General features: G+C 52.5%; 1 protein-coding gene across 1 annotated transcript in view; it reads right to left on the bottom strand.

The window, feature by feature from the left end:
- Positions 1–4,974: 4,974 nt before the first annotated feature.
- The window catches only part of MYO18B (myosin XVIIIB), a gene marked incomplete at its 5' end in the record, with an annotated part of 57,409 nt that continues 42,903 nt past the window's right edge, over positions 4,975–19,480 (bottom strand). Inside the window, 5 exons of the mRNA XM_050980738.1 lie at positions 4,975–5,621; positions 6,340–7,619; positions 12,685–12,846; positions 13,586–13,627; positions 14,752–14,885. Of these exons, the coding sequence (XP_050836695.1) occupies positions 6,341–7,619; positions 12,685–12,846; positions 13,586–13,627; positions 14,752–14,885 (1,617 nt within the window). The remainder of the gene's footprint in view (positions 5,622–6,339; positions 7,620–12,684; positions 12,847–13,585; positions 13,628–14,751; positions 14,886–19,480) is intronic.

Raw genomic sequence — 19,480 nt, forward strand, 5'->3', positions numbered from 1 at the left:
GGATAATTATAGTGATTTTTCCCTACTGTATCAGTCATTTGATGACATAGCAAGCTCCTCCGTAAATATAGAATACATCAATAAAACACATCACACAGAATCTATAATATATAATGTATTATAGAATTTACAGTGTAATTTAAAGATGTATCAATGTATGATATGTATTTACGATATATTTATTTCTAATAAATAATAATACATAATACATAATATGTAATGTATAATATATAACATATAATATATAATATATAATATATAATATATAATATAATATATAATATAAAATATATAATATGTAATATACAATAGATAATAGATAATAGATAATATAAAATATATATGCAAAAGATACAATATTAGATATATGATAAATAAATATTTAATAGAGTTATAATGTATATAATGCATTATATAAAAATATTTATAATGCATATTCTGCATTACATGCAATATATAATAGATAATATATATTGCATATAATATATAACATATATATGCAAAAGATGCAATATTAGATATATGATAAATAATATATTTAATAGAGTTATCATGAATATAATGCATTATATATATAATATATTTTTAATGCATATTCTGCATTACATGCATTATAAATTCTGCATTATATTCTGCAGGATGTGCATTATAAATTCTGCATTATTTTGAACTGAGAGAGACCCGGACCCACCCAGGGACACATGGTGTCCCAGAGCAGGGCCAGCTCTGTCCCTTCTGCTCCCGGGCAGATCCCAGCATGGGGAGGTCACTGAACAGCCCCACCACATCCCCCTTTGCCATCTGGATCTCAGCTTTTCCAGCCCCCGGAGCAGCAGGATCAGTGTCAGCCTAAACCGAGCCCAGCAGAGCCTCAGCCCAGAGCCCCCAGCTCCTTCCTCTGACTTCAGGGATGTTTTTTCCCCCTCGGAGAGCGGGAGGCGCTGGCAGGTGTGGGTGTGGGGTGGTTGACGTTCCCCAGATGATCGGGATGCTCCGGGATGCTGCGGGCTGTGCCGGGATTGCCGGGAGCCCGGCGGGAGCGCAGCACGCTCTTGTCACCCTCTTGTCACCGGCGCGGCGGGAGGGTGTGGGCTGGCTGGCACTGAGGCAGGAATCCCAGCGGGACTTCAGTAAGGATAAAGCTCAGCCTGATAAAAACCAGCCCCAGCCTGACAGATGGCCCTGAGCGAGGGGGAAAGGCAGGAGGAGCTGGGCAGGGAGTGCATCCTGCCTTCCTCATGCTGGGATGGGCAGTGAGCAGTGAGGAGACACCCTGGACAGGGGTAAGATCCTGATTTTGATGGGGACAGGGGATTTAGGGTCACCCTCAGTGGTCCTGTACAGCACAGGGACACAATTCCTGCTCTCCATCCAGACAGGGATAAAGAAGATGGCCAAGACAGCCTTGCTTTGGCAAATCCAGTCCATTTTCATTTTCCACCCATCCCTACAGTGCCTCTCCATGCCAAATTCTTGCCTCATCTCCTCACAGACCCATTTCCCCATTCCAAACCCATTTGGAAGTCACAGTACTGAGGGTGGCCTTGGCCAGTGCTGGAGCATGAGCCCAGCCACGGCAGCAAACTGTGAGCAGGGCAAGGGGGAGGCTGCCACGCCTGCTGAGCCACCCCAAGGAGGAATAACTTCAATTCTGTCTCCCTTTTGGAAGGGACACATTTAATGGCAGGGAGGCTCCATGCATGGCAGCAGTCGGGAATTAACTCACTGCATCCAAGTGCCGTGAAATTGAATCCTGTCAGCGTGGGCAGGAGCTGAACACAGCCAGGAAAGGTGGGGGTGCCATGTCCCCATCCTTCTGGCAGAGCCACCAACCCATCAGGACAACCCTGGCTGCTCTACCAGGGGAGGATGTGCAGCTCTGGGTGCTTCATCCCCCTGGGCAGAGTTAGGAGTCAAAGCCAAGAGTTTATCATAGAAACAGGCAATCCCCCTGCCAGGGAATAATGTGCTCTGACTCCATGATTCAGAAGGCTGAGCAATTGCTTTATTAAGCTATTCTATATTACACTAATACTAAATTACATACTAAAGAGATCCTATACTACAAAGATACTATACTGAGGAATACTAAAGAAAAACCTGTGACTGTCTCCAGACTGCCATGGCACACGTGGATCTAATGGAAACAAAACAATCTTCATTGGTGTCCAATTAACAAATCATTTTGGGTAAACAATCTCCATAACACATTCCACATGTGCAAAACAACAGGAGAAGCAAGTAGAGATAAGAATTGTTTTCTCTTTTTCTCTGAGCTTCTCACTGCCTTCCCCAGGAAAAATCCTTGGGAAACTTGTGCCTGCTGCTCTCTGTGAAGAGAGCATTCACAGATACAGGTGCGGGGAAAAACAGCTTATTTGTTGGGAAAAAAAGGCTCACAGACCCACCTAATTATTGGGGAGTTCCCTGATTGCTCTGAGAGCATTGGAAGGGGCCACAGAGCATGTGGTGGGATTCTCAGGGTGGTCTGGTACAGGATGAGGAATTGGACCCATCATCCCTGAGGGTCCCTTCCAACTCAGGAATTTTATGATCTCCTTGATGCTGAGCTCCTGCAAAATGCTGTGGTTCAGGGGGGTGATGGGGAGACCAGGGAGGTCTCCAGCCCTGGTACCCACCTCAGCAGGGACTGGGAATGGCACCCGAGCCTGCCCAGCTCACCTGCACTGCCACTGGATTCTCCATGAGGGACGGATGTGGTGAGCCAAAGGAAGCTGTGCCAGCAGGAAAGCTCCAGGAGTGCTGCAGGATGGCTCTGGACACTCAGCCCTGAGTGATGGGCATCATGCAAAGAAGGAGCTCTCACAGAGATCACTCCTCTGAGGAAGGCTTTCCACAGGCACAGCCAGTGGGAGAACAGAGCATGCTTTAATTATGCTAATTAGAGCCTTGGCAGTCTCCTTGCTGGATGCTTTTGCATTTGATGTGGAGGCATTTCCCTTTTGCCAGGGTCTGTCCCTGCTGGAGAGGGAGGGATGTGGGCACTGGGGTGCTGGGTACAGCACTCTCCCTTCTCCAGGGGTGACATGGAGCCTCCACACTTCCCTCCCCAGGGCCTCCATCCCTGCCGGCAGCACAGGGCAAAGCTCTTGTGCTGAGAGCAGGGGAATGTGCTAAAACACAGGGCAATGGGAATAACTCCAGGCTATAAACGACCGTGGTCCTGCTCCTGGCTGGCTCAGCCATCAGTTTTGTGTCTCCTGAGCCTCCCAGGGGGAACAGGAGCCAGAGCTTTCCCCCCTGTGCCGTGCACACGTTGTATTTTCCGCTGGCCAGCGCTGATGGATGGCTCGGTCTCACCATCCATGAGCTTTGCTCTCTGGCTGCTCCAAGGGCAAACAATTCTCTGGACTGAGCCTGCAACGCTCCAGGCCAAGCATCGTTTTGTCCTGGTTTGTCATTAAAGGATGTGCACAGCCATTCCAAGTGACAGAGCAATTTCCTTTGTGTCCTGCAAAGCAAAAGGAAAAGAAAGAAGTCAGCGCATTGCACACAAATCTGCTCTTCTCCCGCGAGTTGAAATAGGAACAGCTTAATTTCCAGCAAACCCAACACTGTAGTAATTCCAAATCAAAGGCTTTGTGTCAGGAGAATCATTTTGCCACAGCCACAAATAATGAGCAATTTGTGTCACGTTTGGAGATGAGATTAAAAACGAGCTGCAAAGGGACACCTCGGCAGGCGGTGGTTGTGGGTCGGACTTCAGAGGCCAAAGGTGGGGCAGCACTGCATTCCTGCTCCTGGGTGTCCTTCCTTCAAGTGCCACTGGTGTCCCTCCCCTCAGGTGCCACCAGTTGGCTTGGGGCAGGCCAAGGAGCCAGGATGGGGGAGCTGGGGATGTTCACCTGGAGAAGAGGAGGATCCAGGGAGAGCTCAGAGCCGCTTCCAGAGCTTAAAGGGACTCCAGGAGAGCTGGAGAGGGACTGGGGACAAGGGGTGGAGTGACAGGACACAGGGAATGGCTTTCCACTGCCAGAAGGCAGGGATGGATGGGATATTGGGAGGAAATCCTTCCCTGTGAGAGTAGTGGTGCCCTGGCACAGGGTGCCCAGAGAAGCTGTGGCTGCTCCATCCCTGGAAGTGCCCAAGGCCAGGTTGGATGGGGCTTGGAGCAGCCTGGGATAGTGGAAGGTGTCCCTGCCCATGGCAGGGAGAGGAACTGGATGATATTTAAAGTCCCTTCCCACCCAAACGCTTCTGTGATTCCCTGGTTCTGTGAAATCCCTCTGGGGAGCAATACTCCCTGCAAAGAGAAAAGCACTTGCTTTTTTTTTTCTCCCAGAAATAGCGGAATCATTTAAAAAAAGACCAATTTAAAACTAATTAGAGGCAATTTCTTCATCTGCTGCCTTCTTGCATGAGGCACACGTCCTGAAAGGGACACGTGGGAGCAGAAGGAATGTCACCCTGCCCCCTGCCAGGCTGCCGGCCCTGCGGAGCTGCCGGGAATGGCCGGGAATTGCTGAGCAAAGTGCTGATGTGAGCCCTCATCCCCAGGCTCCCCATCCATCGCTGACAAGGGAAATGCTGCTTGCTGCAAGGCTTTGCTTTAAATGAGAAGTGAAGGTGAAGAACACAACAGGCAAAACAAAATGCTGAACGGTGCCCAACCGGCCTTTCAAGCTGCCATTGCCCTGTGGCTGTCCCTGCGGGTCCCAGGAGAATGTGCAAACTGGTGGAAATTTCCTAGCCAAGCAAATGACTTGGAAATCCCTGATGGAGGGGAGAGATTTGTGCATGGACCTGTATCCTTTCGGCCCCTGATCAAGGAATAAGTTTGGATCTCTTCGAGGAAAGAAGGGTGAGGCTGAGAAAAGAGGTTTTCGTGGAAGGAGGTGCTCAGCTCTGCACTGCACAATTTCCATGGACCTGCTCCCACCGTGGGGAAAGGAATAACAAGAAGGGACCTGTGTGTCAAAGAAGCAAATGTTTTATTGTGTAAAAACCAAGCAGACATTAAATAGAGCCCCCCATGCCCCATGTGCCTTGCAAGCCACTGGGATGTGCCCAGGTGTCCCCCACAGGCTGGAGCCATGGAAGCACAGATGGATCCATCAAATACCTGTGGAATTATAAAAGTTCCAGAGCTCTTCTGTTGCTAGGTGTCACACTGAGACCCAAGAGCCTCCTTAAGATGGGCTGATTTTTGGGCAGTGCAGTGTGGGATGAGACACCTGGGCTGCAGCTCTGGGTTACAAAGGAGGGGTTTGGTGTCCCTCCAGCTCCTCTCAGAGTGGCTTTCCCGGGCCATGGCACACCCTCAGCATCTGTGGCAGCCGCTGGGTTTGAATTTAAGCACCAACTCCCAAGTCAAACAACTGCAGGAGAACAGGAAAGTCCTTGTCCCCGCGGCTGGCCCTGAGCAAAGCTGGGAAAAGGGGCAGGAGCATGAGGAAACCACCATATGTCCAGGACCAAAAAAAGTTTGTAGAGCCATCCCATGACTTTTGTGGAGCCTTTGGCAGTCTCTGCTCTCATGAGGTGGTTCTGCAGGAGCAGGGAAGCTGCATGCCCAACGTGGCTCCTCGTCACTGTGGGTCGGGGCTTGATGGAAACGGATCCTGCAGAAAGTGGGACGTTGCATTATGCAAATTTGCTTCCTGGAAAGAAATGTTTTATTAACATGCGCTCCCTTCGTGTGTTGGCTTAGTCAATTTGGTCACAGCTTGACATCCAATAAGTTACTCTAAAGGCAATGGTTTTACAAAATGTTTTTCTAATCTATTTTAAACACTTAATTACAGTTGTGGCGCATTCATTAGGGACTCTGCTTTCAAACCTGGATTGCAGCAATAAATCCTAATTCTCCAAGTGTCAGTTGCAATCCAGACATGGCATCCAAGTGGGTGTCAGAGGCTGTTGAGGACTGGGTCTGGGCCAGGTGGGAGCCCCATCTTCCAGAGAGGGAACCCCCAGCATCCAGCCTGACTTTTCATCACCAAGAAAGAAAATCACCCAAAAGAAACTTTGGCCCCTGAGGAGGGAGCGAGAGCTAGGGGGGACAAGTCTGCCAGGTGCTGGGGTGGCAGCTGAGTGATGCTGGTTTTGGGAAACCCCATGAATTCCAAGCTGGTGCTGTGGATGCCTCTGGGGCTGTCCCTGGCACCAGCAGCCTCCCCATTGCAGCTCTCAAGGTGCAAAGGCAAGGGGTGACCAGTCCCAGTGTCACACCCTGGCAGCCCTGGCATGCTCTGACACGCCAGGAGGAGAATGGGGACTCCTGCTGTCCCAAGCTATCATGTCCCCACACACAGCCAGCGATGCTCAGGGCCAGCACCCCACAGCTGAGCCCGTGCCATCGCTGGCTAGCACACTTACCTTATTCTTTGCCCAGGTACTTCTTCATGATGCTGCTGACATCGTCCTCCCTGCCCTCGGCCTCGGCTCGGCGGCTCATGGCGCTGCCCTGGCTGCCGGCCCTGCCGCTGGAGCCCTCCCCGGCCGCCCTCGGGGGCTGCGGCCGCCGCTTGATGCTGTCGGCGCTGCGGGAGGAGCGCTGCGAGCCCGAGGATGAGGAGTCAGAGAGGTCCCCGGGCTCTTCCCGGGACACTGTGCCCTTGGTCTCAGAGGGCTCCAGGCTGCCCGAGGCTATGGCCTCGTCCTCAAAGCGCACGGTGAGGGGCCGGTGGCCGTCCCTCCTGTCCCTGCGGGATCTGGCCAGGCTGCTGGCCGAGCGGGACTTGCGGATGGCTGGCAGGAAATCATCGAAGTCAACCTTGGTTCTCCTCTCGTAGTTGAGGGTGGGTATTCTCCAGCTGAAGGGGTCACTCCCCTTCCCCTCGCCCAGCCCATCGCTGGACAGGGAGCTCAGCAATCGCTCCGGCTCCTTCCCCAGCTCCACATCCTCTAGCGACGGCTCCAGGCAGCTCCTCCAGGAGCTCAGCCGCGGCACCTCCATCCCGGCAGCCGGGGAGCTCGGCCGGCGGCCGGAGCCATCGAGAGCTGGCAGGAGGGAGTCGTAGGAGCCAAATTTCGATGCCTTCTTCAGAGCTGGGGAACACGGGGGCTCAGCCGGCTCCGAGACCATGCTCCGCAGGCTGGAGGAGCGAGTGAGGCTGGCACCTGCTCCCTCCCCTTCCCCTGCCTGATCCCTGTCCAGCCTCCCCGGGGGCTCCTCGGCCGCCGGGACAGCCCTGGAGCGCCGCAGGGCCGCGGCGCCGGTGGTGCGGTAAATGGGCAGCGGAGAGGTGTCCGCCAGCCCTGGCTCCGCTCCGCGCTGCCGCCGCAGCTCCTCCACGTACTCAGAGAGGGCGGCAGAGCTGGGCACCGGCCCCGAGACCACCGGCACTGACCCCGATGCCACCGAGAGCCTCCTCCTGCTGGGCACCGGCGGGGACACCGCGCTGGGGAACCTCCCGTCCGCAGCCGGGGAGCCGCCCCGCCGCAGCACCGATGGGGATGTGTCTCCCATCCTATCCACGGGCTTCTTTGGGCTCTCCAGCTCCTCTCCTTCTGCCTGAGGTTTCCCATATTCCCGTCTTCTGGCCCCCAGCAGGGGACTCGCTGTCCTGCCCGGATCCGCAGCCTCGCCGGGGCGGGCAGAGCTCCGGGAGGAGAGAGGCCGGCTCAGAGCGGGGTCCTTGGTGTCTCTGCTCACCCTGAACAAGAGAAACCCGTGTTAGTTTAGCTTGTGGGATTCCCAGTGACCTGGATGTTATCCAGCAAGGACAAGGCTGAGCACTGAAAAGCTGGCATTGCCATGGGAGTCTGGGGATAAACTCACTGCTGCATCCAGCAGTTGGGCAATGCCCAAGGATTTTATCCTAAATAAGCCCAGGTCAGCCAGCCTGGATAATTCCTGGTGTAGAACGTGTGGTGTGACCAGCTTCAGCTCTGCCAAGCCAGCACTTACCTCCAAATATCCTTCTTCTTGACAGATTACAGCAATATGTAGGATTTATTTCATTTTTGTCAAAGCCAAAGATTATTCACTAAAATTTTATGAAAGCAGCTCGCAGCGCACCCCCGACACATCTCAGTGTTATTGCTGGGCATGTTTCACCCAGGCTGCTGCTCAAAGAGGAGCCCTGCAACCCCTGAATTTGATGTTCCTGCACAGCAAGGCGGGGATGGCCAGGCAGGGCCACATCCCAAACAAGGGATGGTGCAGGAATCACATGGGATCCGCACCAGCAGCCCCAGCCGGGCTGTCCCTGTCACAGAGATTGGAACCAGTGGGCTTGGGGTCACTGGTGTCCCTAAGCCCCTGCTGGGACACTTTATGATCCCCTCCAAGCATTTGCTTTCTGGCAGTGTCCCCACTCCCAGGTACCCCCTCACTGCTCAGCCAAGGGAAACGAGGTCTGGCCTTACTGGGATGGGAATTTGGGAAAGAAAGGAGGGGAAAAGAGGGAACAGGGCAGAGCAAAGCAGCAGGACCCAAACAACAAAGGAATCTCTGGGAGGGAGCAGCAGTAATGAAGCTTCCTGCCCTGGGAATGCCGCTGTTGCCATGGGAATGGGGTGGGAGGGGATAATCCCGGGACGCTGGGAGCAGGCTCTGCAGCTGACCCGTGAAATAATTTACATGCCGAGGTGGGCTGAAGACAAACTCCAGAGCTGGGAAATGCGGGATTGCAGAAGGGAAGGGGCAGTGGAGCAGCTCCAGCTTCCTGGTGCCCACTGGCACAGCCCAGGGCACAGAGGTGCCCCCCTGGCACCCACCGCCTTTCCCTGCCCATTTAACCAGCCTAAATCTTTTGATTATTCAACACAAAAGGAATGAACCAGAGATTTCATGTCCCTGAATCACTGCACCCTTCAGGGCCATCCCATGCTGAAGCACCACAGCTGATTAATAGTAGGAGACATTTCAATAATGCTGGATTTTAGGATCCTAAATTGCATCTTACTTAAATGCTTGGTGTAATCCTTCGGTGAGGTTTTGTACAGAAATTGCTCCATTCATTCTGCACGTTTCCAAATAATATTGTAACCTGTGTGCTGCATGAATGGCTTTCATAAATTAAACACCGGCATCAGGGTTTTTATTTGGGTTTTAAGGCTGAGATAAAAGTGACTGGAGATGTGAGAGCCACTAATGGGCTGTGAACAAGGACTGAACACGCTGTATTTATTGTCCTGTTCAACATGACTGACAGGTAAGGCTTTCCTGAAAATCTTCAGAGTCTGAAATGGAGTGGAAGCTGCAAAGATGGGATTGTTCCAACTTCCATGACTGCCCCAGAGTCCAAGCAGGGACTTCACACTCTCCATGCCCTGGTTTCCAGCCAAAGGCCAAGACTGCCCCATCCATCCTTGTCTCTCCCAAAAGTTCCCATTTTCTACACCCATTAAACTGCCAGAGGTGGGGCTGGATGGAATATTGGGAAGAAATTCTTCCCTGGGAGAGTGGTGAGGCCCTGGCACAGGGTGTCCAGACAAGCTGTGGCTGCCCCTGGATCCCTGGAAGTGCCCAAGACCAGGCTGGACGGAGCTCAGAGCAACCTGGGATAGTGGAAGTTGTCCCTGCCCATGGCAGGGGGTGGCACTGAATGATTTTGAAGGTCCCTTCCCACCCTAACCATTCCATGATTTGTTTCTTTAACTGCTCCCTAATGCCTACCAAAATCCTCTCCAAAATCATGGCTCATCTTCTTCACCCTCATCCTCCTCACAAGGCAGGACACAAGAGCCAGACGATCACACCCTATCCTGCAGCATCCTCTACTCATCCATAAATCCCTGTCGAATTCCCAGGGCTCAGAATGACCCCAGGAAGTCACAGGCAGCCCCAAAAGAAGGTGATGCCACAGGAGGCAGAACCCTGAGCCCCTCCAGCCCTGAGCAGAGCCCTGCTCCTCCAACATCCTCAGGGAAGATGATTTCCCCAGCAAAAGATGCCTGGGAGGCACCTGGAAGCCAACAGAGCTCTGCAATCTGCCATTCACACCAAACCAAATGACATACAACAATAATTAGTGAAGATTACATAGCAATTAGCATGATTACAATTATACCAGCTGAAATCATTTATACAATAAAATCCACACATGCTTTGCAACACATGACCAGGGCCGAAAGTGTGGCTGGGATGCTTTTCCTGGGAGCTGGTAAATAAAACCAAGACAGCTCAGTTTCAGGGAGGGAAGAGACATTGGCCTCATTTCTGTCAGAAGAGGATTTTCTTGTCACACCATCATCTACACAAGAGCTCCCAGTTTCCCACGTAATGATTTGCTTCTGACACAGTCGTGGTTAAAAATAAACGTGTCGGATCCCCAGCAGCCTTGGGACCAGGGCTCTTGGTTTTGTGAACCAAGGTGGGAGGGGAATTGCTGTCAGGGTGATCCTGGGGTGATGCCAAGGCTGTGGATGCCCCAATCCTGTGGGAGAGGCAGATCCTGGGCTCTGGATCCACTCCCTGACTGCACCCCTGGATTAACCTCCCATCACAGCACAACCCTGACCTGCCTGGAAAGGGGCACAATAAATACATAAACTTTTAAATTGGCTTCTTAATAATAATAAAAAAATCATATTTATCCCGACCTTGAGCTGTGTCATATTTATGGAGGCTTAGCTCTGCTGGCCAGCGTTTTGCACAGGAATTTAAATGGCAGAGAATTAAAAGAAACGTTAATCAAAGCTCTCCCTCCTGTAAGCACAGGGGTGATAAGAGCTCCTCGCTCTCCTCTGGCTCTTGGCAGCTGTTTGTTCAGCAAACAGCCCAGATGTGGTGCTGAGCAGCCAACACGAGCAGGAGTCGTTTTTCATTACTCAGAGCTTGTGTAAGACAAAGGAATCTTAATAAGGAAGAGCTCGTTTCCCTGATCTCATTTTTATTACCTCCAGTCTCGTCTCCTGTTTGTTTGCATTTCATCCCCTCCTCGCTCGATTTCCATCTTGGAGGAGCTGCAGCCAAACACAGCTCCCACACCAGCATTTGCAATCTGCCCCTTCACAAGCCCCAGGACAGAGGGTGATGGTCACACCGTGGCCAGGACTCAGGACAATTTGTTTTTCACAAAAGCCACAGGCAGCCCAGCAAACCCCCAAACTCCAGAATCACTGAGGTTGGGAAGGAATCCAGGAGCACTGAGTCCAAGCTGTGACCAATCCCCACCTTGTCACCCAGCCCAGAGCACTGAGTGTCACCTTCCTTAGGGATGGGCACTCCAAACCTCCCTGGGCAGCTCTTTCCAAGGCCTGACCACCCTTTCCACGAGGAAATTCCTCCCAGTGTCCAAGCTGAAAGCCTGCATATCTTCTACAAATCCAAGGTGTTTCAGCTCAGAAATAAGATATTAGCCCCAATGCCTGTTTTTCTGTCCTTCATTAATGCTCAGAGTTGGGTCATTTGGACCAAAGCCTCCTCAGCAGCACTTAGGAAGGGCATTATTTATGATGCAGGGTCCCAGTGAGCTCAGCCCACTGCTCCCAGGGCTCCCACTCATCACTGGTCTATGGGAGCTGGAATGAGATGATTTTTAAGGTCCCTTCCAACCCAAACCATTCCAGGATTCTGTGACCTCCCCACAGGTCTCTGTCCAGCCTGACTGCTCTTAAACCTTGCCTTGTTCCTCCCCAAACTGCTCCAGCTCACCCAGGGTGTTTCCTGCAGGGGAACTGCTTTCCAGAACATCATTTCTGACAACAGAGATTCTCCTGTACAAGGCAGGTGGGGGCCGTGGGGATGGAGCTCTCCAGAATGAGAGCAGGGAGATTCATACTAATGTCTGCAGTGAAACTGACAAATCCTGTCACCTTGGAGCATCTACACCTGCAGGGAGCTGTGCCCAGCCTCAGCCTGGCACCTGCCCTGGATATGGGGAGAAAAACAGGAAAAGCAGCAATGCATGTCCTGAGACACCATCCCTGGGGGAGCAGCAGGGTGGGGAGGTCCTGAACTACAGGGGCTGTGAGCAGGGGCACTGCCAGCCCTGCCCACCCCGAATTTCAGCCCTGCCCACCCTGATTTTGGATGGCTGGCACTTTTTCCACCTTCCCTACAGGGGGATGATGCTCTCTGGAGCCCACTCTGTTCCCTGCCCCAGGACTCCACCCCTGCTCCATCTCTGCCCTCACAAACCCCCAAGGGGATTTGACACTCTCCTCCATCCTCACCTGCTCCCTCCACAATGCAGCCCCAGACCGTGATTTACAGAGTTTTTCCAAACTCAAGCTGTGTGCTTGTTTCACACACGAAACACAAATTTCTCTGTGACACAGAAATAGGGTTTTTCTCTGGACTGGGTGGTCCCTCTGATGGGCACCAATTCAGGATGGGCACCTGGGCACCCACAGAGCAGAGCAGGGACATTTGGGCTGTGCAGGTGCTCGGGCCCCTCTCCAGCTCTTTCCCAGCCCATCAGCATCACCACCAAAAATTAACATATTTGATATCGGAACAGTAGAAACGCATCCCTCTCCCTCAGCAGCGAACATATGGCATACAAACCCTCAAACAGGCTGCAAGGCCTCTTTAAATTATCTCCAGAGAATACATCAAGGGATATTTTCCTGCTTGAAGCACGTTTTTGATGTAGTGGCTTTCATCTGGTGTTTCACTGATCCCGGCGTGGCAGTGACTGCCTCCCTCGATTTGATGTTTTAACCTCAAACACCACAGGTCCCTCTGAGCTCCGTCCTGCACGTCCCAAGAGGAACCCCCCACAGCTCAGCACCCCCCAGCTCCCCCAGGATGGGCTGGGGGTCCCTCACCTGAGGCTCTGGGTGCTGCGGCTGCCCACGGACGGCGCTGAAACGCTCCCGGCCATGCTGGCACTCAGCAGGGACGTCCAGCCTGAGGAGCTGCTCTGCCAGGACTTGACACTCTCTGCAGGCTCCAGGCTGAGCACGGAGCCAACAGTGGAGCAGGCATCCCTGAGGGGACAGGAGAGAGCTGTCAGCTCTGCAGAGGCAGCCTGGAGGGGTTGTGGGTCACTCTGATGGTGGCACAGGGCACAGAGTGGGGTGGGCTTCACACCTCCACCACAGCAGCTGGTTTGTGGCACCAGCAGAGGGAAAAGAAACCTTTCCAACAGCCTGGTCCTTGTACCACTGTTGCTGCCACTCATTATTCCCTCAAGTTTTTCCAAGTGCCCTGTAGACCCTGGGCAGGAAAACCCTGCACTGCCGGGGGCTGGAGCTGCAGTGACAGAACCAGTGGGACCCCAGGCACCCCACAGGGCCCTACACACCCTGGCATTCCCTAGAGCTGGAGCTGCTGTCACCCTGGGTACCCCACAGGGCCCTGTGCACCCCTGGGCTCCCCCAGAGCCAGAGCTCCCCCAGCCCACCCAGCAGGAGCCCCCAGACCATGTGTAGGGGATGAAATCCTTTAGGATCTCAGTTTTCCTTCAGAGCCAGAGACCATCTTCATCTCTCAAGGCACAGCCCAGAGGAGTGGAAGCATCCCTTGGGATAAGAGCCAGAGCTCCAGGGAATGGGAGCGGGTCGATGGGCATGGGGCACACAGCACCTGCACATCTGGATGCCAGTGTGAGCAGCTGCAGCAGACACTGCAGGGCTCAGAACCCCCCAGTGCAGCAGCTGGTGCTCCCTGAGCTGTGGCAGAAGCAGGCCCAGGCTCTGTCCTGTGGCATCTCCTGGGGTCACTCACGTGTCTCTCCTGGAGCACAGCGACTCCCGCGCCGTCCGCACGCTGCAAGGAGCAGGGAGAGGGTCAGGGGTGGCTCCTGGGGACCCCAAACCCACCAGGAGGTGCAGAACATCCCAGCCCCACTGCAGCAGAGCCTGTGTGGCCAGGGCAGGGGCTGGGCTGAGCCAGGTGTCTTAGGCTGCAAGCTGCAGCTGGGGGTGTGTATTGTGTATTCTATTTTCTGTAATTCCTATTCCCGGATCTTTGCCTGGGAGCCCCTGAATTCCAAAATTCTAGTGATTCGGAGGGAGGGGGTTTACATTTTCCACTTCCTGCCTTCCTTAGCAGCCAGCTGTCTGTTCAAACCAAGGCACCGGGGAACACTCCCAAAACAGCCCCAGGGAGTGGGACTGGAGACCCCTCTCTGCTCCCTGCATGCGATCCCGATCCCGGGGGAAAAAGGAGGGAGGAGAACAGGGAGTGATGCTCCGGGAATGATGCTCCTCCCCGGGGCTGCTCCTGCTGGGAAGCACTTCTCACCTCCACTGAGGGCATCAATTGCATTGGAAATCACTCTTCTTTTGGGAAGCAGTGAATGTCTAAGCTCACCATTTCTATCTCACCCTTTCCTGGTTTAATCACCACACAGAGCAAGTGGTGACAAGCACACCTCAGCTTTATTTTTCTTTTTTTTTCCCCTCTTTTAAAGTCATTTCTCTGTTTGGTCTCCATTTGTCATGACGCCCCTTTAGCTGCGTGGCAGAGGGGAAAATTGAAGGGCTTTAGAAATAACACCTGAAAAATGCACTGGAACTCTTTCCTCATTTTTTTTCCCTGGTAAAACCCTCTACCCAATCACCCAGTTTCCCTGGCTCCTCCAGCTCCTGGGGATGATCAAAGCAGGATTTTCACTCAATGAACCCAGCACTGGGGGCCACCAACAAACTGCTGCCAGGGACCTGCTGTACAAATGGGGCTATTCCCATCCTTTTTGCTCACTTTAAGCTGGGCCACCCAGGGGGATTTCAAGGGTGACACTTCCCATGAAACCTTCCCTTAACACGGAGTTTTTTTGCTTGTAGCGGCGCAAACACGAACATGAAATTGCCCTGGCATTGCCCCTTCCCCAGCAGAGAGCAGCTGAGCCCCCCAGCTCCCCCCAGCTCCCCCAAGCCCCTGTCCCTCACCTGTCAGCATCGCTGTCGTCGCTGTCCCGCAGCCCCTCCAGGGCCACCTGCAGGTCTGCGATGCGGCGGATGGAGGTGCCCAGGTCAGCCTGCAGCCCCTGCCTCACCTCTGCCAGCTCTGCCAGCTGCTGCTCCTGCAGGGGGGGCACCAAGTGAGGGTCTGCACCTGGCATGGGGACTGCTAAACCATCCCACCCCCACCCCAGTGCTGTCTGTGGGGGCTGGTTAGCTGCACCGTGCCCTGTGGAACATAAACTGCATCTTTCAGCACCTTCCAGTGCTTAAAGAGGCTCCAGGAGAGTTGGAGAGGAATTTTGGATAAGGGCATGGAGAGACAGGACACAGGGAATGCTACCCACTGTCAGAGGGCAGGTTAGATGGGATATTGGGAAGGAATTCTTCCCTGGGAGGTTGGTGAGAAGCTGCAGCTGCTCCATCCCTGGAATTGTCCCAGACCAGCTTGGACAGGGCTTGGAGCAACCTGGGACAGTGCAAGGTGCCCCTGCCCATGGCAGTGGGTGGGACAGGATGAGCTTTGAGGTCCCTGCAACCCAAACCATTCCAGGAGCCACAACCTGACACGACCCACACGGCTCCATGGACCAGCATCGCCCACTCTGCACACCAAGGACACCAGCCTGGCCCTGCACCCATGCTCATCACATTCCACATCCTTCCAGCTGGGAAGGAACCCTTCCTGCTGCTCCGAGGCCATCACAGGGCAGAGAGGAGGGAGCAGCAGATCCACAGTGATTGAAGCTGCCAGCTGTGAAATCGGTGACAAGGTGAGGGATGACTTGAGACAGGCCAGGGCACAGGAGCTGGCACACTGTCACAGTAAATAATGGAAGGCCTGGAATCACCAGGCACACAGGGCCTGGGGGAAGAGCATCTCAGTTCATCAAAACATGGAAAGAAACAGCCCAGTCTGGGTGTCACAGTAGCCCCTGGGAATGCACTGGCCTTGGGAAAACCTCGCTGCTGCTGCTGCTGCTGAGAAGTTTTCTGAGACTTGGTGTTTCCAAGCCCCCCACTTCCCCCCTGGCTCAGGCAGAAGGTGGAAAGGAGCTGTTCCATCAAGGGAAGTGTTTCATCAAGGACTGCAGGGGCTCAGAACAGGGCTCACAGTGAAACACCTGAGAGGAGGAAAGAGCCCAGAGCTCCACGTGCCCACGGGCCTGGGGTCAGTATTTGGGACTGCAGGAGCAGGGAGTGGAGCTGCTGCCTGATAAAAGCTGATAAGCCCTTCCACAGGCTGATAAGAGCCTCTCTTGACTCATCTGCAGGCTATGGCACAAATCAGAGTTCAGTGGCTGCATTTAATTCCACTCCTCTGCTCTGCTGCTGTTAACAGGGATGGGCAGGGAGGCACGGGACAGTATCCCCCTGCCAGCACCCCAAACCCCCTTCCTCTGGCCACAGACACAGAAATCCACTGGGATGGCTCTGGGAGCAGCAAACAGAATGCCCTGGGGGCTGGAGGGGTGCCCCTGGCTGGTGGGGTCCTCCCTGAGCTCACTGCCTTCTGCATGACCCTGGGAAAGCTGAGAGGGAAGGGACCACCCCAGGGGATGCTGCTGAGCTGGGGCTCCCCCTGCCACCCCCAGGGCATCCCTGGCACCCAGAGTTTGTGGCAGCCACGCTGGTGGTCTCGGAAGGGTGACACTGGGGGCTGTGGGTGACCCTGGGGTCCCCTGCCCACCTGAGGGGTGATTTGAATGTGAGCCAGAAAACAGAGCTGACACTGCTCAACCCCACATCCCAGCTGCCCCAAATCTCATCCACGGAGACACCTCGTGTTTCTCTCCATGCCCTGCAATTGTCTCAAGGGAAGGAATAATTTTGCCACAATGATTCAATTTCAGATGGAAAAACACTGCCTGCAGAACACAAAGTGACAAAGCCCATCCCAGCACCAGGCCCCTGGCACCCAGGGAGCTGCTGGACACCTTTGACACACGTTGTTTCCATCTAAATGTAAATCCAAGGAGCTTTTCTCTTTTCACACAGTCCCTGGGCTGAGAGCTGACACCCTCACACTGGGCAGAGCTGGCTTTTTGTTTCCTCTGAGCAGAAAATGGGGAGAAATAAAGGGGAAAACTCATTTTATTGGGCAATCTGCACCATGAGGGACCTGAGGGGCTAAAAGGAGCATCTTCTGCTGTCAAACCCCTTTTGGCACCAGCATCTCTGGCTGCTTCCACCAAACCAGTCAGACATGCACAGCAGGACCAGCCTGACCAGCTCAGCACCCCTGGCTGATGTACATTTCATCATCAATAAATAAAATATATGTTCTGCCTGGGTCTGAATACATTTCCAAACCAGATTCTCCCATTCCCACTGGGGGAGAGACTGCCCCAGAGCAGAGGACTGGCTCTGCTGGTGGGTCACAAACCATGGCTTTAGAAGGCTGAGGTTGATTCCTGCTGACAGGGAGCCTGGATTAAAGGTTTCCCTGAGCTCACTCAGTGATGCCTGGCACTCATCAAACCCACAGGGAGCTGCTCTCAGCAGGACTCCTGAAAATATCCTGCACATCCCTCATGGAAAGGGATTTCTAAACCTTCTTTTCCTTAAGAGGCTTTTTTTTTTTTTTTTTTCCCCAGCTAATTTTGCCTCAGAATTATCTGAAGAGAGGTTAAAAGGAGATAAACAAAACCAGGAGTGAAACGAGTCCCAGGCCAGCACCACGTCCTTGTCACCACCTGGTATTTTTGTTTGTGCTTCTGCTGTGACAACACCACCTCTGCTCGCTCCCATCCACCTCAAGTCAAGTGAAATCTAATTAATCCAACCCGGATCCCTCTTCTTCTAACAACTCAGCCCGCACCCGCAGAACTCATCCATCATTATTATTTTTAATTAAGCCGTTAACTCGCAGGGTTTTGGGAAAGTTTCAAGTGACAAAATTTGCCGGGTTGAAGGCTGGAGTGAGCAGCGCGTAATTGGTGCTGATGGATTCCCGAGGAATTGACTCTTTTAAAGGCAAAGCAGAATCACAACAGCCCTAATTAGCAAATAAGCAGCCGAGCTCTCACTCCTGGCTCCTCCAGCACCTCGAAGGACCGGCTGCCTTTGATGAAAATTGTCCTCGCAGCTCCTCAAAGGCATCGCCTCCCAAGGGAAGAGCAGCTGGGAACACCCAGGAGCGGGCGGGGATGGGGACAGGAGATGAGGGGACATCAGAGGGTGGGCTGGGACCCTGCTGGGAGCGCAGGGTTTGCCCCGGCTGGAGGCACGAACTGCGCTGCTCGAGTTCGCTGGAAGTGTCAAAAAAACCCAAAAATTCCCACCAAAAAAAAAAAAACAAAAAAAAAAAAAAAACCAAAAAAAAAAAAAAAAAACCTAAAAATTCCCCCCCCCAAAAAAAAAAAAAACCAAAAAAAAAAAAAAAAAAAAACCACAAAAACCCCCCAAAAAACCCACAAAAAAAAAAAAAACCCACGAAAATAACCCCACAAAAAATCTCCCAAAACAAAACAAAAAGCCCCCCCAAAAAAACATTGATAAACCCCAAAAATCTCAAAAAACCCCACAAAAAACACACAGAAAAAAAACCCGGAAAAACATAAAAAACCCCAATAAACCCAGAAAAACACAAAAAATCCCAAGAAAAATATTAAAAAGAAAAAAAAAACCCACCCCAAAAACAAAAAAACCACACACAAAAAACCCCAAGAAAACATAACAAAAAAAAAAAAAAAACAAAAAAAAAAACAAAAAAAAAAAAAAAAACACACCAAAGAACCCACCAAAAAAAATCTTTATAGTTTGCAAATGAGCAAAACCCCCTAATCCAGGAGTTCCTGCTCTGTTGTGTTACACAACGTGGCCATAGCAGGGCCAGGGCATAAAGATCTGCCAGCAAAAAAAAAAAAAATCAGGAAAAAAAAAGGTTATTTACACTAATTACACTGAGCCTCTCACTGAAAAAAAAAAAAAAAAAAACAACTTGTGAAGAATATCTTAACACCTGTACTTCAGTTTTCTGTAAAATGAGTTAATTATTGTGCTGATGAGTTTCACAGCTTCATTAAAGCAAGCTGATTTAGGACAGCACCCACCAGCCCCCCTGGTGTGCTTGGGGGAGGGTTCAGTGGAGCTGGGCTGGGGACAGACAGACAGGAGGACACCCAGGGGCTGGGGCTGGCCTGACAAGCTCTGGGTGTCAACGGAGCTGCTGGGATCCAGATTTTATTGGAAAAGGAGCTCCAGCTCCAGGGAGGAAACCCAGGATGTGCAGCCAGAGCAAAGAGAGTCCAGCAGGGCCCAGTCCTACCCCCATCATTACCAAACATGCTTGGAAAGTGCTCAAAACCCATCCTTCTTACAAAATTCATGAGGCAGAGCCATCTGCCTGGCAGCCAGCTCTCATCCCTGCTCCTCACTGGGTATTCCCTGCTGAAAGGCACAAGGCTGCCCTAAACTGGGTGGGAAAGGAAGGAGGGATGGAATGGAGACAGCCTAAGCCTGGCTGGGGATGGTGGCATGGGATTTTCCACTGGTAAATATGAGCTGTGAGGACAAAATACCTCCTATTCTGTATATTGTATATATATGCTATATCTATATCTACATATCCAGGCAGCAGCTCTGAAACAAGACAGGATTTTTAACCCAGTCTCTGCCAGGAATTTCTCCCTTTAAACCTCAACAGTGTGCGGTAAGTCCACAACCTCACCACCGTGTATTTAAATAAGTTTTTCAAAGATTGTTAGGAGCAGAG

This window comes from Serinus canaria, chromosome 15, assembly GCF_022539315.1.
Source record: "Serinus canaria isolate serCan28SL12 chromosome 15, serCan2020, whole genome shotgun sequence".
NCBI lineage: Eukaryota > Metazoa > Chordata > Aves > Passeriformes > Fringillidae > Serinus > Serinus canaria.